This window comes from Bradysia coprophila, assembly GCF_014529535.1.
Source record: "Bradysia coprophila strain Holo2 chromosome IV unlocalized genomic scaffold, BU_Bcop_v1 contig_84, whole genome shotgun sequence".
NCBI lineage: Eukaryota > Metazoa > Arthropoda > Insecta > Diptera > Sciaridae > Bradysia > Bradysia coprophila.
In genome coordinates, this window is record NW_023503376.1 from 1649230 (window position 1) to 1669841 (window position 20612).

The following is a 20612-nucleotide window of genomic DNA, read 5'->3' on the forward strand; positions in this document are numbered from 1 at the left end:
ACGACGGCTCTCTAAAAAGAGTACTCCGTGAGAGAGCCGTGAGTAAACTCGTAAACGGAGTGATGAACGACGTAAGTCCGCAACATTTTGTGAAACACAAGTCAACCATTTTGACAGTGTGTAATTATGACACGAAGCCGCATAAAGTACTTCGCATCGAGTTGCATACAACGTTTTATCCCATAGAGGGCATCTAAAGTTTGCAAATTTTGCGTATCATGATGCTGAAGTGGCAAACTGAACAAAAGTAACGTCAATTGGATTCTATTAGTTGGATTTGTTTATTTTCTCGTACTGTAAATGATGATACTGTGTGTGCTTCCCGCCAACAAAATCAAATCATTCATACTGGATAAGTCTTATGCCATGCCATAGAGTGCGTCCAATACCGTCACCAGCGTGAAGTTTGTGCAATTCCACTGTCAACAAGTCCCCATCCAGCGACAGTCGAAAAAATCAATCACAATTGTATCTGTTGTAAGAAAAATCATTGTTTGCAAATTCGTCGTTTTAAGTAAATTAATGCAGCTTGCTGAATGGATTATTGTTTGTGATTTATTGTGTAAAATATGCCTTTAGCGGGTGATCCAACATCAAATCAATGGAGAGTCATCACCAATCAATGCGTCGAGAACGTGGTATGTAAAATAAAATGACATCAAAAAGAAAATATGCGAAAAGAAAACTTGTCGTAAGAAAGGAACTGCTCTCATTAATTGTTTTTAATGTTTTCTTATCTAACAACCGCCCTATTTTCATTTTCTCATCGTTAAAATCATGTTCGCAATGATCGAATCGGTGCAAAACAAATGGATTTTGTTGTTGTTGATGAAATGGAAGAGAATTTCGGAGATTTTTTATCCGTTTTGCTTTGATGTACATTTTTTATGACACTTCAAACGCTGCAATTCGTTCAGTAAGGATCACTTCCAATGGACCTTAATTATTCGATTTTACCATTCCGATCGACACCGTGTTTCAATAAATCTTTTGTCCATTTTGATCGCTCTGCGGAATGATAAATGATAAACCAGACAGTGCATACAAGAAAATTTAATGTGACAACGTTGAATTAATTATAATTTGGTCCTCAGAAGTGTCTCTGCCGTGGAGAGTAAAAAAAAAGAAAAATTGGCGACGACGGTCACATATGTTTTCATTCGTCAAGAATGTCATATCGGAATTTGTACATATGCAATTCTAACCAAGATATCAAATTTATTATCAGTGAAGCGTTCGTCGACGAATTCCGTTTAAAAAAGGCGAATCACCAACTTTTTTCTGTGTATTTTTTACGTACATCGGACAAAAGTTTTGAGCAAAATTACAGGTTTTCGTTTTTGTTTACATAAGACACTGTTTTGATTTCTATCTTTTATTGATTAATGTTGCTAATTAAGCGTCCAAGGTTACAGTTCTTTTTGTTTTTCTCTCTCTCTCTCTCACTACCGCTCTGTTGAATATAACATTTATGTTTCTAGCATTGTAAATTTATACAATCCCAAGCAGAATTACATTATTACAAGCAGAATTCTGACATTATCAGAAATGTATATTTATGTGTGATGATGACCACCAGCCAACGGGTGTATAATAATAATAAACATGAACATTGATGGCTTCAATTAAGGCAATTTTTTTTTCTTTTAAACAATTCAAAGAATGTTCAATTTAAGACGTATCGTCATCGTTAGTTAAATGACGCAAATCTTAGTGTGAACCACTTCACCTTTCCAATTAAATATTTTTCTTCTCCGACTGACTTTCGCGGATTTGGTTGTGATAGAAAGTTTTTGGCCGTAGGCTTTGCGTAATTTTTAATTTTATAATTGTCTGCAGTTGTCGAACTTATGAGTTATGGTCGCGAAAGCACCAAATATTATCAGCATAGCTAAGCAACAAGAAATTCTTTGCGTCCTCATTTGTCAATTTTTGTGGAAGTATTCAGCTTGCCAGAGAAAAGAAACTATTCTTCCTAATGATGACTGGCCCATGGCCTGTAGCTAGACATAAAACGATATTTAACGCCAAATTGCCCAGAAATGCCAATTTTTGTAGCCGCAAAATCACTAGGCATCAATTTTTAATGTTTGGAATGTGCACGGATGGTGGCTTAGTGCGTTGAATATGGCTTGGTGTCACACGCATCCGTCGGTCGCAAGGATGTCTGTGGTATCGTTGCAGCCACTTTACAAATTAAAAAAAAAAAAAATTATGGGAACTCGACAGTTATTGATGCAGCAGGTGTCTAGGATGCAGAGACTTCAAATGTTCAAATAACCACTTCAAAGCTCTTCAAAACCTATCATCAGTACAATGACGAACGAAGACAAAACTTACTCGAGTCGTTACTTTCGATATTGTACTGACGATAAGTAGTGGAGACCTACGGAGTGGTTATTTGAACTCAGGACATCCTAGATATCTGCTGCACTGTCCCCGTTCCATTTACGTTTTTTGTGAAGAGGTTGCAGCGGAACCACAGACGTTATTGGGTCGCAGTGATGCGTGTCTCGAAATCATTGAGACCCATCCAATGCACTATGCAACCATCCATGTACAAAACCGGAGTTCCGTATATGGTATAGCAAAGACACTGTCTAACGAAACTGTGTGTGTCATGTCATGGTCTGAACACAATACGCTAGATAAACTGTTCAGTTGTATCAAATAGTAAAGTCACCATGACCTAGAGGTGAGCTCTACCCTGGACCGCTTTTAACCAGAGAAATGATAAGTTGGTACGCCTGTGGCGAGATAGATGGAATATGTGAATGACAGTTGGCTCTTATGGAATAGAATGTGAGAGAATTGCATACAGATGGTCATTGACGATGGCATAGACGTTTCAAAATATACGGGTTTTGTATCTAAACTTTTGGAAGGACGACATTTATTGATAGCCCAGCCGCGCTTCACTGGCCACTCTTCTCTTTTTTTTTGTCTCGTATCAGCTGTTGTTTTAACAAATTTTTGTCGTCTTATCGCAACTCCAGCTGATAAAAATGCAAATTTTATTCAATGTTCCGTGCATTGTAAAGAGCCTCGCTAATCAAATTTTAGTATTTTGATAATCGAGGAAAGAAGAATCGGTTTTCACGCCTAATCTGTCATTTAACTCTTGTTTTTGTCATTTTTTGCGAAAGATGATTACAGTTTTCTCTTAACTTAGTTCCGGTAGAGCTCTGTCCGTCATCCATATTATCTACACTTACAGCAACTGTTGATGCTCTCAAGAGTGGGCAAATATTTTAATCACATTTTCTGACCAATGCAGGTTATTTCAAGGCAGAAAAATTTGAGATTATGATTTTGCATCGAACTTTATAAGCTCTTTATCGATCGTTTCGTTTTCAGTACATCGACAAAGTTATTGGTTGCAAAGTGCAACGCAAGTATCTGCGGTGTGTCTTCATTTCCTCTTGCCCTATTTATAGCAACAATGTTCGTTCATTATTCATAAAAACAAATAAATTTTTTTGCGAAACATTTCTTTGGCTTTAAAAGCACCCTCGTGTACGTCGGTTTAATGTTTCAAACTTGTCCGTCCAACAAGAAAGAATTTCAAAAATTTTAATTTCTAAATATTTCGATCAACATTCCCGTCCGTCCGTGTGTAATGGTGTAATGTGATAGACTTCTTCTTTTGCATAATTTGGAATAACGTTTCCTATCAAATTCTGTAAACAAAACAAAAAAAAAACGAATTTTATATGCTCTCCTGTGTATAGAATAAACACGTCATTGCACCATTGATTGAACATTCGTATACGTGAAACCATAGCACGTTATCTTATCGTACATATTATAGCTAGATGCTCTGTTTACGGGTTTTCAGTTTAAAATTGCGACTATAATGTGTAACATACTTTCCCGTTTTATTGATAAATTTTCGTGTATAATTATAACACGCACAATGCATCAAAGCATGGTTCTTAATTAATAAAAATGTTTTTTTTTTTGGTTGGTTGGTTGAAAATGAAATAAAATCTCGAATCTGAAACTTTTCTTATCTTCCACTTGTGAATTCAATTTTCAAAGAAAATTAGTTTCCGAACGACCGACAACTAAATTTTCCAAGTAGACACTTTGTGCCGTGCGCATACTGATTTACTAAAACTGATATTTTAGTGAAATGTTCATATTCCACGATCACAACATGGATCATGTATTTCTGAACATAAACGTAAACAGAAATACAAATGGATCGAATAATCCGGATCGTAGTAAAACCGAGGTAATTTCTTGTGTTTAATTTGATAACGTAGCGAAACGCTAGTTGTATCAGTTGGAGGTACATTTGTGAATGCACATTATTTATTCGAAAAAACTAAAACGTTTTGCTTCAAAAATTTGCTTTCGTAACCAGTGAAAATATTGAGATGAAATCATGAAAATCATTTTCAAGCTTTTTAAGAGAAGTGTAGATGTGCTACAAATTGCCACAAATGTTTTGTAAATAATATAATTATTAGATCGCCCGTCTGTCTACAGGTGTACCTGTGCTTATTGACCTCGGCTACGCCTCGGAGCAACAAAATTCACACGAAACCTCTACTTTTCATCTTTTTATCCCTAGTAATGCGCCCTTCGGTAGCCATTCCGGCCTCGAGTTGTTCATATGCCTAGGATTTGTCACAGACAAAAATCCATTTCCACTTTTCCGTTTTTAAAAGCAAGAAGACTATTTTTCAATGAAAGTGTAAAACAGGTTTGGTCTATTGTTCGCCCGGAGGACATACAAATTTGATTTTCGTACTTAAACGCACTCATTTTCATATTATTTTGACAATTAAATGTGAGTGCGTTTAAGACGAATTCGCCGATCGACCATACCTGTTCCAGACTTTCATTGCTATTCTTTGCATATCGTAGGAAGGTTACATCGTTGAGATACCAAATTAGTGTCAAAATGGAGATATTAGTGCCAGTAAAAATAATATTGAAATGTCTGCCGTGCCGGACATTTTGTACTTTATTTGTCACCCATACCTTCATTGGTTTATCTACGATGGCAACTGATTGAAAAACACACCTGAACCAACCGTAACAAGAACCCGGATTTTTTGTCTTGAGGAATTCTTTTGAAAATCCACCTATCAAAATCGGACCCATCGGAAAAAAGGGTGTTTGTTAGACTCATTTTATGGGCTCGTTGGAAAGCTTAGATCAAGTGCTTTCATGGCATGCCTAGAACATATATATATGTTAGAAAACTGTAAAACAAACAATTTCTTAATCCGTCTGAACTTTAGACAGGTTTGGGCTGGTTTGGGCTGGTACTGATGTGAACCCAACATGTTAGATGTAACGTACACTATCTAAGCTTCCCATTGATACATCATATGCAGTGCTGGTGATTACTCACATAACAGATGTTTATGTTAGTACACCCGCTACTCATAAAATTCACCAGCAATCACCAGCACTGCATATGATGTATCAATAGAAAACTTCGATAATGTGCGTTATAGCTGGCATGTTAGGTTCACATTAAACGTCATCACCGGCAAAGACCTTTCAAACCATCCCAGACGAAATGGGTCCGATTTTGGTAGGTGGATTTTCAAAAGAATCACTCCTTAGGCTGTGTGATGATAAGGTGTAAATTCAATTCCTATTTTCAATTTTATTTATTTTCGAAAAATCTAAATTTTTCCATATTTGTACCGCATAGCTCCCCAGTTTGTTAACAATTCGAAAGAGCTGCTCTACTGATACGTACGCAAATGTGCCCTCTGTGTGTTCCAGAAATGTTTTTCATTTATCCCATTCTTACGACTTAGTTCATCATGAATTTTAGGCGAATTGTAAGCTGTTACCCTAACAACCTAATACACCTACAACTTATCGTAACCTTTTTCACTCATTGAATACCAGTCTCTATGTTGATATTAACCGCAGAAAATGACAAAAACATGTAAAAACAATACCTTTGAAGTTGTAATTGTGTATCTGGGGCTCTTCCATTTTAAAATCACTGAGAGGAACTGTGATTACAATGATATAGCTGAACATCGTTTTATATTGTACACCTCTCATCACACACCGTCAATTACCTTTACCGGTCTCGATGATAATTTTTACAATGATAATGAAATAGACAAAAAAAAAAATCGGTTTTAGCGTACTCTGCACAGTGTAAATTATTCTTCATATGTCTAGGAACAACAGCGACTTTCGTAGACAAATTAATAAATCGAGAGACACTTTAAGATTGTATTTATGAAAGGAAATTATGCTACAGCTTTCTTTAAGGTCGGTATGGTGATCACCATTAACGCAATACGATGTATTCTATAATGAATTCTATACTGGAAATTTCTCATTTAATTTCTTCGGAATTTTTTATTTTGCTCCGAATACACACTCAACAGAAACTGTCGCGCTAGCACTATATTATTAACACTTGAACTAACAATTTTAATGGCCTTTTCATTTAAATTAATTGCCTGGAATTAATAAAAAAAATTTATAAAAATTAAATTTACAGCGCTTGGAATATCTAACTCAATTTCAGGTCTAAGGATAATTTGTTCCGTACGTATACAATAAATACGTTTTTCTTGTCACTTTACTACCTAACAGTATAATATGCAGGTGTCTCAGCAAAAATTAACTTATTATGTACAATGTACACGTATATAATTGGACACGATATGTGCTTTTGATTAAATTTGATTAAAAAAAAAAAAACAAAAATTTTGAACGCAAAAATTATGTTCTCCACACACCGTCGAGATTGTGGAATCAAAAATTGGAAATATGTGAACACAATTCATGCTTGATCAATTATATCATTCATTCGCATTTATTAGAGAAACATTTTTCATTTGAAATGATTTACATTTTAGACGTCATTCTATTATTGTAATACGGGAAGGAGACATTTGTATTTTATATTATTGTGTGGTTGGTAGAATAATTTTTTTTTTCTTCTTAATTACAGTGGAAGTCAGTGAAATTTTGAAAGGAATTTGCTACGGCTGTTTTTCAGCTGATCCTCTCATGCAAACCGAAGTGCTTCGGGCTCATTCAATGACGTCCACAATTCAGTGTTGCCCAGGGCCTATTTTTGGTAAATTTTTTTGGAAAACTTTACCAAAATTTACCAATTTTTTGGAAAAGTTTACCAAAGCTTTTCTAAATTTACCAAATTTGCCAAAATTTACCAAATAAATTTTTGGTAAATTTTGGAAAATTTGGTAAATTTTACCAAAAAAAAACCAAAAATAGGCCCTGGGTTGCCAGACAGATATTAAATCATCAATACCTCGGAAGGTATACACTTTTGTGATGTCAAATGTATGATCAAATGCCGGGATTAATAAGGTTGCGGTCCACTACGCATTTGACGTCACAAAAGTTCATATTTTCTGAAGTTATTGATGATTTAAAATCTATCTGGCAACACTGAATTGTAGACTTCATTTATGAATATCCCTTTTATACAGTTAACGACATCTCAAATGTCTCACTGTCATTTTTTTCAGAGAATTTCATTGTGAATTTGCAATGACACAATAACATTCTCAGAAAAATTTGACAGTGAGACATTTGAGATGTCGTTCACTGTATCCCCTAAACGTATAAACAAGGATAAATAGTTACACACCCGTGCTCGATAGCGGTAAACCCGTATAAAGACGTATGAGCAGCTTTGTATGTATGAGTGAAGCAGCTGAAAAACAGCTGATGAAATTTATGTCTAAATCTTACTGACGTCCCCTGTACTTTGCATATTTACAACTTCTCTTATTGATATCGGTTTTTTTTTTCGTAGAAATTGTTTTTTTTTAATGTTTAATTATATAAATACGCTGAAGTAATCTAATATCATTTTGTCATTTTCCATTTGCTAGCGTAATGCCTTAACAGCTTTGATTATTTGTGTATTCATTTACCGCAAAAGTAGATTTGCTTGAAGCATAACATTTGTTTTGGTATAATTTTTGATCCTATCGAGTGTGAGTAAAAATGTATGACAATTTGTGCTTCCAATGCTCACAGAGCCTAATATTTGGGAATTAATTCTCTAAATTCCCAAAATTCCTAAAAAAATTTAAAAAATTCCGAAAAATTCCGAAAAATTCCCTAAAATTCCCTAAAATTCCCAAAAAACACAACAAACATTTCAGAACATATTGAATATAATATATTCAGTAAATTGAGCTTAAGCGGCATATCGCCAAAACTGGAGGTGATGGTGATAGGGGAACAAGTGGTCTCCGATTTTAAGGAGTGATAGATTCGTCTTCAATTCTAGAGAATCGTATCTTTCATTTTTTCGAACATTTTTTTAAATTTTCGGTTAAAGTGTTCAAAGGTGAAAGCATGTCAGAGGGTACCGAAAACCTTTTTGCGGCTATAACTCAAAAATAATTATTTTAAGAGCAGTCTACACTCCGACCTTCTATGAAAAACATTTTCGATGATAACTTCTTATTAGAATATTTTTTGAAAAAAGTGGTTTCATCGTTTGGTGCCACAGCATATAAAGTTTCGATAGCCACCAGAATAAACCGCGAGCCTTTTTTAATAAAAGTTTAGTTTTGTTATAAAAACTTTTTCTATTTTTTTATAGAATTTAATTAAAAAAATCACTGCCATGATGAACTCACGTACGGAAACTCTAAAGAATCGAAATGTGATATTAGGTATTTGTCAGCTGATAGGAATATTTTGTTTGTTCCTGATCTTTTACGAGCATTTAATTATAAAAATGCAAAGAAAAGAAATTTTTTGGGAATTTTAGGGAATTAATTCCCAAAATTTCCCTAAATTCCCAAAAATTCTCTAAATTCCCAAAAATTCCCAAAAATTCCCTAAATTCCCAAAAATTCCCTAAATTCCCAAAAATTCCCTAAATTCCCAAAAATTCCCTAAATTCCCAAAAATTCCCTAAATTCCCAAAAATTCCCTAAATTCCCCAAAATTCTCAAAAACGATTCCCAAATATTAGGCTCTGAATGCTCATGTTCAAATTAGTCGTTCACAGGGTATAAACCTTTGCCATATTGTTAAACTGCCTCAAGCAAAAAATGCCTGTTCGAGGATTTCGTGTATTTATTTTTGGGTGGATGACGCCAAAGAGAATATCAGCCACCTACAGAAAATAAATAGCTCCAAAAATCATAGCCTATTTTAGTGGATGTTCAAACAATCAAGAATTTCAAGAATTCAGTAGAATACTTAAAATTCTTTAGAAATTCCAAAATCTAAGAATTTTTAGCAAATTTGAAGAGATTCAAATATTACACGGAATTTTTAAGGTTAAAATTAGAAATTTTAAGATTTTTTAAGGATTGCTAAGAATTTTATGGAATTTAATCCTAAAATAGATTATGCTAAAAATTCAGGTCTTGGTATGACAAGAACCTTTAAAACAAAACTTTCATTTATAAGTCTGTCAAAAATTCATTCTTCACTCCATTCCCTCATCACCGATTTGGTTTATCTATAAAGTAAACAACGTATGTGCCCTACACCAGGAACTATTTTTAGGAATTTTATCCTAAAAAATTCCCAGATTTTTTTAAAATATTCATTAAAATTCCTAAATTTAGGAATTTCTTAAGAATTTTATGGAAATTTCGGAAACTAAATGACTAGAAATAGGCACTGCACTACGTGCTGAAAAGTAAAAGTGCCATTACATTTTGTGGCGTAGGTATAGTCTAATAATATGGTAAAAGTGTTGACCCCGAGAGTCTTGCCAAAGACTGAAAATGAACTATCGCTCTGTCACCTTTCTCTATTTCGAGTAGTTAGATCTGTAGTTTGGCTGGTAATGTCATTACACTCATTTTAACAATATTTATTCAGACAAATTTTCCTAATAACTCGCACAACTTAAGAGCAAACACAACAAAGGGAAGATTCACGTAAGGCTCGGAACGGGTCGGGTTCGGTCAGACCGGAACCCGAACTTGATTTAACCCGAACCTGAAAAATTATTTCGGGTTCAACCCGAACTTGACCCGAACTTGAATTTTCGATTTCGGGTTTAACCCGAACCCGACCTGAACCCGAAATTGTTCAACCCGAATGTGACCTGAACCTGAATTTTCAATTTCGAGTTCGACCCGAACCTGAACTGAACCCGAAATTTTAAATGTAATCAGGTCGGGTTCAGGTAACCCGAAATTTTTGACTTTTTTTTAGTGTAACAAACGCTCAAAATTTCGGGTTACCCGAACCCGACCTGATTAAATTTAAAATTTCGGGTTCAGTTCAGGTTCGGGTCGAACTCGAAATTGAAAATTCAGGTTCAGGTCACATTCGGGTTGAACAATTTCGGGTTCAGGTCAGGTTCAGGTTAAACCCGAAATCGAAAATTCAAGTTTAAGTCAAGTTCGGGTTCAACCCGAAATAATTTTTCAGGTTCGGGTCATAAATCCGGTTCAGGTCAACCTGAACTAAAACAGGTCAACCCGAACCCGTTCCGAGCCTTAGATTCACGTACTTCATACTCTTGGGTTATAAAATCGTCAACTGGAACTTTACTCGCTTCGAAACATTTTCTACATTTAGATTGAACGAAATTAGCAGCTGACGATGCCTTTGTAGTCTCGTTTTCCGAGAAAAGTGAAACAAAGAGAATTGGTGTGAGGCTTCGATATTTCAATCTTGACAATTTTCGCCGCTAGGGTTCGGTTTGGAAGACTACAAATTTTCCTGTTCCACTAAAGTTACCCAATACGCCAAGACGATTTTTTTAATGGAATTTTTTCACAAAGTAGTCATTTCCGCGCAGACATATCCCGCTAAGAAAATTCGTAGTATCAGTCAATATACGTACTCCGAACGTTTCCTGTACTTATCTAAGTAGAACTGACAATAAGCTGATTAAGCACATATCAAGCTTCGTATCAAACAATGACATAATCACACAAGATAACAGAACATTTTTTGAAAATTGATGACGTACTCAGGTTGACTTTCATTTCAAGTAGAGGATGTCACTCGGAAGAGAGTACGTAATAGACATGTAAGAGATAAACATTATCAGAACACTACAATCGCGAGAAGTGACCACTCTAGAAAAGTGTCCAAAAGAATTGCAGTTAGAGACAGTGAAATTCCAGCATGAATTTGCTTCAGCTGTTGAATCAAAACTCTTTACACGTCGCGTGTAGCAGCTTCAACCGTACAGACAAGTAAACACAGTTTTATTGTATGAGTGGATCAGCTGAAGCAATTTCATGCTAAAATTTCACCACCGCTGACTGTACGAAAATAACTCTTGTTGGACTAGTCGTGTGTTTGTAAACATTTTCGCTCGTAATGACTAAACTGTTGTGCCAAAAAGAAAATCTTAAATTTTTTGTTTGTATTTTTACCTCAATGCTAACTCAAAGCAAAACAAATTGGTATTTGTGCACGCAGCACGTTTGACCTGCACTTAAATGTACACTGCAAAAAACGATTTATTTGCAAATGAATTCACTTACTGGACCAACCACATTATTGCTCCCCCCCCCATATTTACAGACCCTCCAAGATGACATAGAAATGGTCGTAGACGAATCGCACGATCTACATCAAAACGACGATACAGTTCACATGGTCGATTATGACGTCAATATGAAGGAACGTGAATTCGAGTTGAAAGATGTTGTCAAAGAAGGCCATGATAAGGCCGATCCATCTCAATTCGAATTGTTGCGAGTGCTGGGCGAGGGATCGTTCGGAAAGGTTTTCCTGGTGCGCAAAATTATCGGCAAAGATGCGGGTGCATTGTATGCAATGAAGGTTGGTGTGGGATGGAATTGTGGTGGCAATGCAACGTACGCACAAAGTTTTCTTGTTTTTGTTTCTGTAGGTGCTGAAAAAAGCTACGCTCAAAGTGAAGGATCGAGTGCGTAGTACAACCGAGCGGAATATATTAGCTGATGTTGGACACGCCTTTATTGTAAAACTACATTACGCATTTCAGACGCCTGGTAAATTATACTTAATTCTGGACTTTTTACGGGGAGGAGATCTATTTACACGACTTAGTAAAGAGGTAAGGATGAATGGCATTCATGGTGCCCGGTGTCTCCCTACAAATATTTCTTCAATTGCCAGGTCATGTTCACCGAAGAGGACGTAAAATTCTATTTAGCCGAATTAGCACTAGCCCTGAACCACTTGCATAGTATAGGAATCATCTACAGAGATCTTAAGCCAGAAAATATGTGAGTATTTCGGTGGACGATGCTCCGACCGATTCATCCTTGACCGAACTATTTTCCATTCAAGTTTACTGGATCAAGACGGTCACATTGCACTAACTGACTTTGGGCTCAGTAAACAGCCACTGGACGGATCAAAAACGTACAGTTTTTGTGGTACAGTCGAGTATATGGCACCGGAAGTCGTCAATCGAAAAGGACATCATTTCAGTGCGGACTGGTGGTCGTTTGGTGTTTTAATGGTGATTTTGACGACACATTTCCGTGGGCGTCCCGCTTAACACGTTTCTGTATTTCAGTACGAGATGTTAACGGGAAATCTTCCTTTTCATTGTTCCACACGTCAAGAGACAATGAATCAAATACTTAAGGCCAAACTTGGCATGCCCGACAACCTCAGTTCTGAAGCTCAATCATTGTTACGTGCATTATTTAAGCGAAATCCGCAGAATCGTGTTGGAGCTGGACCGAATGGCATCGAAGACATAAAGAGCCACGAATTCTTCGCGACAATAGACTGGCCGAATTTGGTCGAGAAAAAAGTGCGTCCGCCGTTTATTCCAGCTGTGTCCCGTGACGATGCGTTTTACTTTGATGTTGAATACACCAGCAAATCACCGAAAGATTCGCCGGGCGGACCGGTTAGTGCCAGTGCGCATGAAATATTTCGCGGTTTCAGTTTCATTGCGCCGGGTTTATTGGATGACACAAATGTGGCGAGTGTTCGAATGCCATTTTCGAATGATATTCCAGGGGTGAAACCGGGAGTATTTCAGGACGAGTACAATGTGATGCAGGAACTTGGTCGCGGCACGTTTTCCGTTTGCCGATTATGTGAGTCGAAGACGACCAGAAAACAGTACGCAGTCAAGATCATCAACAAATCGAATCATGACTGTCGCGAAGAGGTCGAAATATTGTTGCGTAAGTTACTGTTTGCTGTTACTGTTTCTGGAAACAATTTTATGTGAAAACGTTTACAGGATACGGCAACCATCCCAACATTGTTACACTGTATGGAGTTCACGAGGACAGCCTCTATGTGTACTTAGTGATGGAGTTGTTACGAGGTGGTGAACTACTGGATCGAATATTAGCTATCCATAGGATGAGTGAAAGTGAAGCTAGTGCCGTTCTGCGAACTGTTGTTTCGGCTGTCGCCTACCTTCACGATCATGGCGTTGTGCATAGGTAATACCGATGACCAATTCCATTCAACCAATTGATTCGAATCGAAATATCTACTCCGATACAGGGATTTGAAGCCGTCGAATCTGTTATACGCTTCCATACAACAGACGCCAGAATCCTTAAAACTTTGTGATTTAGGTTTCGGTCGTCAATTACGTGCAGACAATGGACTGTTGATGGTAATTATTGATTGAATTCGCACAGAACGATTGATTCTCTCTAATTTGACCGTATCTTACCAGACCCCATGCTATACTGCAAATTTTGTTGCACCGGAAGTACTGAAGAGACAAGGCTATGATTTGGCTTGTGACATTTGGTCGCTTGGTGTTCTACTGTATATTATGCTTGATGGAAAAACACCATTTGCTAGCACACCAGACGATTCACCAGAAATGATTTTAAGTCGAATAGGTTCCGGTTACATTGACCTGTCGTCTGGGGTAAGTTTCATGCTTTAATAAACGGCTAGTCATCGACAAAATCGACTAATGAATGGTCAAACCAATTTTGTGGTAGCACTGGGAAAATGTTTCACATGAGGTCAAAGATCTGCTCGGAAAAATGCTTCATATCGTACCACAGAAGCGACCGCTAGCAGCACAAATACTTTGTCATCCATGGATGTTACAGCAACCGCCACCCGAAATCAGAACGACAGATGTCAGTGGCATGTCGCATGCGCGTCAAGAAACCGCGGCTCTCAGAGGTGCAGTGGCTGCAACATTTAGAGGTTCGTTCGCTAGTGTCTCTTTTTTAAATACCGCTCTTGCAACAATTTAAGGTGAAAACATTTAGTGTGTATCCCAACAAAAATCTCTTCGAGAAAAGTGTGACGCAGTCTTTGAAGTACAATTTCTAAAATGAATGATATCGCTAGAGTTGGCGCTTTCAGCTTCGTTACGCAAAAATTAAATTTTACACCCAATTAGTTCAAACAAGCTGGCTTAGTTTTTCTCATCATCTGCCAAATAATTTTTACCTAAAAAAATTTAGACTGGAAACAACCAAAATTTTACCAAAAAAATCTGCGTCAAATCGAAAATTTGACGAAAATCGAAAATTTGACGAAAATCGAAAATTTGACGAAAATCGAAAATTTGACGAAAATCGAAAATTTGACAAAAATCGAAAATTTGACGCAAATCGAAAATTTGACGAAAATCGAAAATTTGACGAAAATCGAAAATTTGACGAAATTTAACGAAAATCGAAAATTTGACGAAATTCGAAAATTTGACGAAATTAGAAAATTTGACGAAGAAAATAATTCTCTATCTGCCACCATTCAAGACATATCTCCAAAACCCCAATTGACCCACCCATTTCCAACTTTCGTCATTTTTCGCAAATGCCCTTCTTTTCTACTCGTAAAACTCTGAGACTTTGCCGAAGAAAGTAACTCTCTATCTGCCACCATTCACAAAATAACTCTAAAAACATAATTGACCCACCCATTTCCAACTTTCGACATTTTTCACATATGCCAATGTGTTCTATTCGTAAAACTCTGAGACTTTGCCGAAGAAAGTAACTCTCTATCTCTCATAATCGCAAAAATATTAGTCCTTTCATCCTACGCTCGAGTAGCTCAAAATTTGGTCACTCTAATCACTCTAGCTCAAACGAATCTGCCCCGATTTTTTTAATTATTTTTTTGTTCGAATTGTGTTACGAATACCTTTCATTTGATGGGTCGCACGCCTCTGTAGGTTTCAATACAGCTAAGCTACAGCCGAAAACGCGTTCCCGACCCTCGAAAACCACACTCAGAAACCACTTCGAGGCCAATAAAACAAAATTCTGGTTTTTCCTGGGGTAATGGCGTATCACAATTTCATTTTTATGCCCACCCTGAGGTTCCTGCAAAATTTCATGGAGATTGGCTGACTAGTTTCCGAGATCGTCCGTCGATAGATAGATAGATAGATAGAAACATACAGAGTAAGTTGAAAGATTTTGTTTGTTTGGGAAAAGTCAATTTGGTGCATTTTCAATGAAAAGTGCCAATTTCAAAACGATGTATCTCCGGTAATTTTAAAGCTACATAGTCGAGTGATAGCTCGTTTTGCTCGTATTTGAAGCGCGAATAAGATAGAATAGGATGGAATAGGATGTTCGATGTGGTGATACAGGCCAAAGGAAAGAAACTTAAATTCTCGCCTATATATAGTTGCCGCGTCTCAAAAAAATTTCTTCGTTCTTTTTTTGGAAGTTAGACTGCGTCAAGTCCTCCGCTAACGCTCCGGACATGATTCACTACAAAAGTAAGCGATGAGCTGTGGTGGAACAAATGAAGTAAAAGATTTTGTAGACGCTAAGCGAAATGTTGAAGATTTCGTAGTATATTACATCATGAGCTGCGGGAATAGACGAATTCTTTGGAAAATATTTAACGCAAACTACCTATGCCAAGTTTAGTCCTATTTCCTAATTTTCATCGAGTTCAAGGAGAAAGAATGAAATTTGGTGCCATTTCGTTCCGGAGATATGAGGAAATGAAATGAGGTGTAGGAAGTTGGAAGGGCAAATTGACGATTTTCGTTTCTACCGAAAGGTGTCTAAATGTTTATTAATATAGACCATGCGATAGCTTGTTCGAAAGGTCTCGAGAGGTTCTCAAATCTCATCTAAAAGTATTCCAATTTCAACAAATGGTGCTTCTTTGGAAAAGTCTCTTTGGACAAGCTCGAGGAATTAAGATAAAATTTGAAAACCATTGTAAAGGCAAAAATATGAGTTTTACACAAGAATTCTCGTACAATGATGAATTGACCACAAAAATAGTAGCCTTCCACATCGAGCTATTTGTGCAAGGAAACGGCTGTTAAAAACATATTCTTCAAAACGAACGAAATCTCCTAAAACCTAAGTCTACTAAAACTCCTAGAATTCAAAACAAAATCTTAAAAATTCCTAAAAATTTTCAGAAATTTGTTTCAAGGCCCGAATGTATCAAAAAATTTATAAACTTAGTCATTGTTGCACGACCCCAAAGGGTTAAGAATTATTTTGAGGATGCTATTGGATTTCTTAGAATTTTGTAGCTTTTTGCGGTTTTTAGCCCCGTACGAAGTACAAAGGGGCTTATAGGATTACGATGCCGTGTGTAATTGATGGAATTCGAAGCAGACGGTAAGGGCAAAGTGTTTGCCTATGTTCATAGATGACGAATCCGCAATAAAAATTTGGGCCGTCTGTCCGTCTGTCCGTCACGTCGATATCTTGAGTAAATCAAATCCGATTTCAAAAAAAAAAATTTCCCTGAAAGATAGTCAAAATAGTGAGGCTAAGTTCGAAGATGGGCATATTCGGGTCGGCCCTTCGTGAGTTAGGGCCACCTAAGTGATTTAAGGTCTTTTGGTGATATTTATGGCAAAATAAACGATGGAAATGTAAATGACCCGGCAAATGATAGGTATTGCCAATACCAATCCAGGAAAAAAAAGTTTTTTAAAATCGGGTTAGTGGACCGTGAGTTAGGGCCTTAGAAGTGAAAAGCTACTAGGGCCCTATGTGTATTTTACATAGAACTCAAGTAAATTTCATTCGTTTTTCGTAATTTTTGTGTCATTTGGAAGGTAATCAAAGGCCGAATAGAATGTTGTTGAAAAAAAAATTAAAATTGGGTCCTCGGACTAAGGCCGCTACTAGGGCCCTATGCGTATTCTACATACAACTCGAGTAAATTTCATCCGTTTTTCGTAATTTTTGTGTCATTTGGAAGGTAATCAAAGGCCGAATAGAATGTTGTTGAAAAAAGAATTAAATTTGGGTCCTTGGACTAAGGGCGCTACTAGGGCCCTATGTGTATTTTACATATAACTCGAGCAAATTTCATCCGTTTTTCGTAATTTTTGTTTCATTTGAAAGATAATCGAACACCGAATAGAATGTTGTTGAAAAAAAAAATAAATTTGGGTCCTTGGACTAAGGCCGCTACTAGGGCCCTATGTGTATTTTACATATAACTCGAGAAAATTTCATCCGTTTTCCGTATTTTTTGTTTCATTTGGAAGGTAATCAAAGGCCGAATAGAATGTTGTTGAAAAAAAAATTAAATTTGGGTCCTCGGACTAAGGCCGCTACTAGGGCCCTATGCGTATTTTACATACAACTCGAGTAAATTTCATTCGTTTTTCGTAATTTTTGTTTCATTTGAAAGATAATCGAACACCGAATAGAATGTTATTGAAAAAAAAAAATTGGGTCCTTGGACTAAGGCCGTTACTAGGGCCCTATGTGTATTTTACATATAACTCGAGCAAATTTCATCCGTTTTTCGTAATTTTTGTTTCATTTGGAAGGTAATCAAAGGCCGAATAGAATGTTGTTCAAAAAAAATTAAATTTGGATCCTCGGACTGAGGCCGGTACTAGGGCCCTATGTGTATTTATACTCAATAAATTAAAATTTTAGGGCTATTTGAAATTTTTGTTTTATTTGAAAGGAACGTCGTACGGGGCTTCGTAATTGCGCTATGCGCAATTTCTAAGATGTACACATTACATAATAATTTTACTTTAACTACTTTAACCGGCGCATAGGCTTACGGTCAAAGTAGGGTGACAGACGCACTAGGGTCACGTACGCAATAGATATACGGGTTTGTACGGGGCTCAGTCGCAGCAAACGCTCCGACTGTTCTGATGGCTCGTTTTAAAATCGAGGTTGTGGAATCCATAATGTGGATTTTCTGATGAAATGATTTGCTGGTTTTCAAAAATTTTCTAACATTTTCTTTGGTTGAACGAGAATTTTCTAGTTCATCCGCCCATCGTATATCATTTTCTAATTTATCTTTTTAAACAATTTCAGCTATTGCTTCGCCTCAAGCTGCCAATGTTGGTCCCGTCGGAATGTCCGAATTAGCTAGACGTCGAGCAAGAGATAAGCCCAGTGATTTATAAAATTGAAAGTTCTTTTTTCCGTTGGTAAAATATGTGGATTGTCGTTGTTGATTATTTTTACTTAAAAAAGAAAAGAAAACTTTATCCCATTTCGATGTTTAATTTTAAAACGCAATTTGTCATTGTCACATATTATTAAGTATTTTCTCGTCATGTAAACACATTGTTGGCATCTTTACATTTTTTGAATTTGAATTTTTGTTCATTTAAATTTTTATTTTATTTTATTGAAACCGACTAACGCAAGTCAAACGCGCTGTATAAGTTCTACCTTGTGAATCAGTTCAAATATTTAGAAAAAAAAAAATCATTTGACCCCCGACTACATGACTTCAATATCGAAATCTCGTTTTGTTTTTTGTATCACAATTAAAGTGTAATTTTAGCTGCAATTGAACTTGCCACAATACGATAAGTCTTCTTCCTAGTAGGTATACACAATCTAAAACAAAATATATTTTTTTCTTTCACCCGGTGCCTCCGCTCCTAATAAAACCTCTGGTCATTTCAATCAATGAAGAAAACCCCCCGAAATCGCATCCAGTTCCCAAATTGCTTCTTCGTATGCAATCCAACACTTTCGTTTAAACTGCAATCCAATTTCAGTATTAATTTGTGTTGTCAACTGCCCAGAATCCTTAACCATTCCATTATTCGTATTTTCGAACAGGATATCGCCTGCTCTTGAAATATCTTCATAATATCTGTGACAGAATGTGGGACGGCTGTAGCTGGAATGTAATATATTTCAATGAGTCCTTCGCTATTCTGATTATTGTTTGTCGGAGTCAGTCACACAGCGTTTGAGAGAAGAAGCGGGATCTGCCGTCATGTCTCCCGCTTTTTCACATTTCTTGTCTCTACAATAATGTGAATAACGATCGACTGGCAGCTCTACCGCAAAAGATACAGAAAACCATTTAGAACACAGTTGTCCTAGCACTGATACGTAGGTCTTTTTTTCGATTAGTGCAGTGTTTTACCTGTTCAGCTTCTTTATGTGAGAGCACTAGCTAAGCATAAGACTAATTTGAGTGTTTTTCTTGAATGTGTCTCACCGGCTTAGAAGGATTTTTCGCGATGATCAAGGAAATTACGAACGACGTCTTGTCCAAAGATCAACCAAACAGTTTGGTTGTGAAATAGTGTCTCTTTTTAGCTTAATCTTTACCAAGTGGCAGCTAAAAATGTCAGTCTGAGCCAGATTGTCGTCACCGAATCTTATTTATTTGTTGGTTTTGAGACCGTTCTAACAGCCTTTTACAGCCAATAACACGTTCAGTCTGGACCACCGGCTTTACGTGACTTCCGAACCACGCCTCGAAGTATGTAATTACTCTCTGAGGAAAGTTAGGTGCGAAATTGATATCTCGCCTTAATGTAGGCTAGACATATGTACACAAATTCATCGTATTTGGGTTACGTCATACGATTCATTCAGTGTGTACATCGTTGCAGCCACCAAACACACCGCAACTACCCAAATTATGAAGCTTGAGTGGACTAAGGACGTTACCAATGCGATATAATCGCTAGAAAAATTCCATGCGGAATTTGTCTGTCACGGGAATCGAACCCGGATCATTTTGGTGGAAGGCTAGTACGTAACCACTGAGCCCTCCCGTCACATAACTGCTGTCAACTGACTTCGAAATCCGTATCCGGAAAGAGAGCACTTTCTTTTTTTCAAAAAACTTCATATTTTGATTGATTTTAACGTAAAGGCAACATAAAATGATCAAGTCTGGTTTTTGACAATTGAAATTCAATTGAAATTCAATTGTCAAAAACCAGACTCGATCGTTTTATTTTGCTTTCATTTTACAAGGAGTCATCACGAATAAGATCAATTCCTAAATTTGAGATTTTTAATTTTTTTTAGGATTGTTAGAAATTTGGAATTTTAAGAATTCAGGAATTTCTAGGAAGTTTTAAGAAATTTTGAGTATTTTTCAGATTATTATTCTAAAAATTCCTAAAAATTCTTTAAAAAAAATCCAAAAAATAATCCCTGATCTCCATCGTCGTATCCGTTTAATTTCTGACTTCATTTATTTCATATGATCTATTTACAATGTCAATGCAATAAGCTGCTACTCAATACAATTGAAATGCAACAGCAATCATTTCATACTCTTCTTAAAAATAGCAACTTTTCATTTCCCTTCTTTTTATGACGTTCTCCATCATTTTTAACCATTACAGTTCAAGATGCACTTCTTTACTCTGTCACAAAAACAAAAACCTATGAAATTAACAAAACATATAGATTGCCATTTATAAATAAATTATTCGTAAATTTAAAGGTAAAAAATGAAAAAGTTGTAAAATG

General features: G+C 36.4%; 1 protein-coding gene across 3 annotated transcripts; it reads left to right on the forward strand.

The window, feature by feature from the left end:
• Positions 1-418: 418 nt before the first annotated feature.
• Positions 419-18728, forward strand: LOC119072746 (ribosomal protein S6 kinase 2 beta). 3 transcript variants are annotated; one of them, XM_037178032.1, is made up of 12 exons: positions 456-638; positions 6494-6540; positions 11494-11754; positions 11825-12010; positions 12073-12182; positions 12247-12421; positions 12479-13103; positions 13163-13370; positions 13435-13549; positions 13613-13813; positions 13890-14103; positions 18189-18728. In XM_037178032.1, exons 1-12 carry the CDS (start codon positions 602-604, stop codon positions 18278-18280), a joined length of 2271 nt encoding a protein of 756 aa, XP_037033927.1. In that variant the 5' UTR covers positions 456-601; the 3' UTR covers positions 18281-18728. The 3 variants fall into 3 exon arrangements, with proteins under 3 accessions (XP_037033928.1, XP_037033927.1, XP_037033926.1); XM_037178033.1 differs by lacking the exon at positions 6494-6540 and having other exon boundaries at positions 419-638; XM_037178031.1 differs by lacking the exons at positions 456-638; positions 6494-6540 and adding an exon at positions 3946-4237.
• Positions 18729-20612: the final 1884 nt, after the last annotated feature.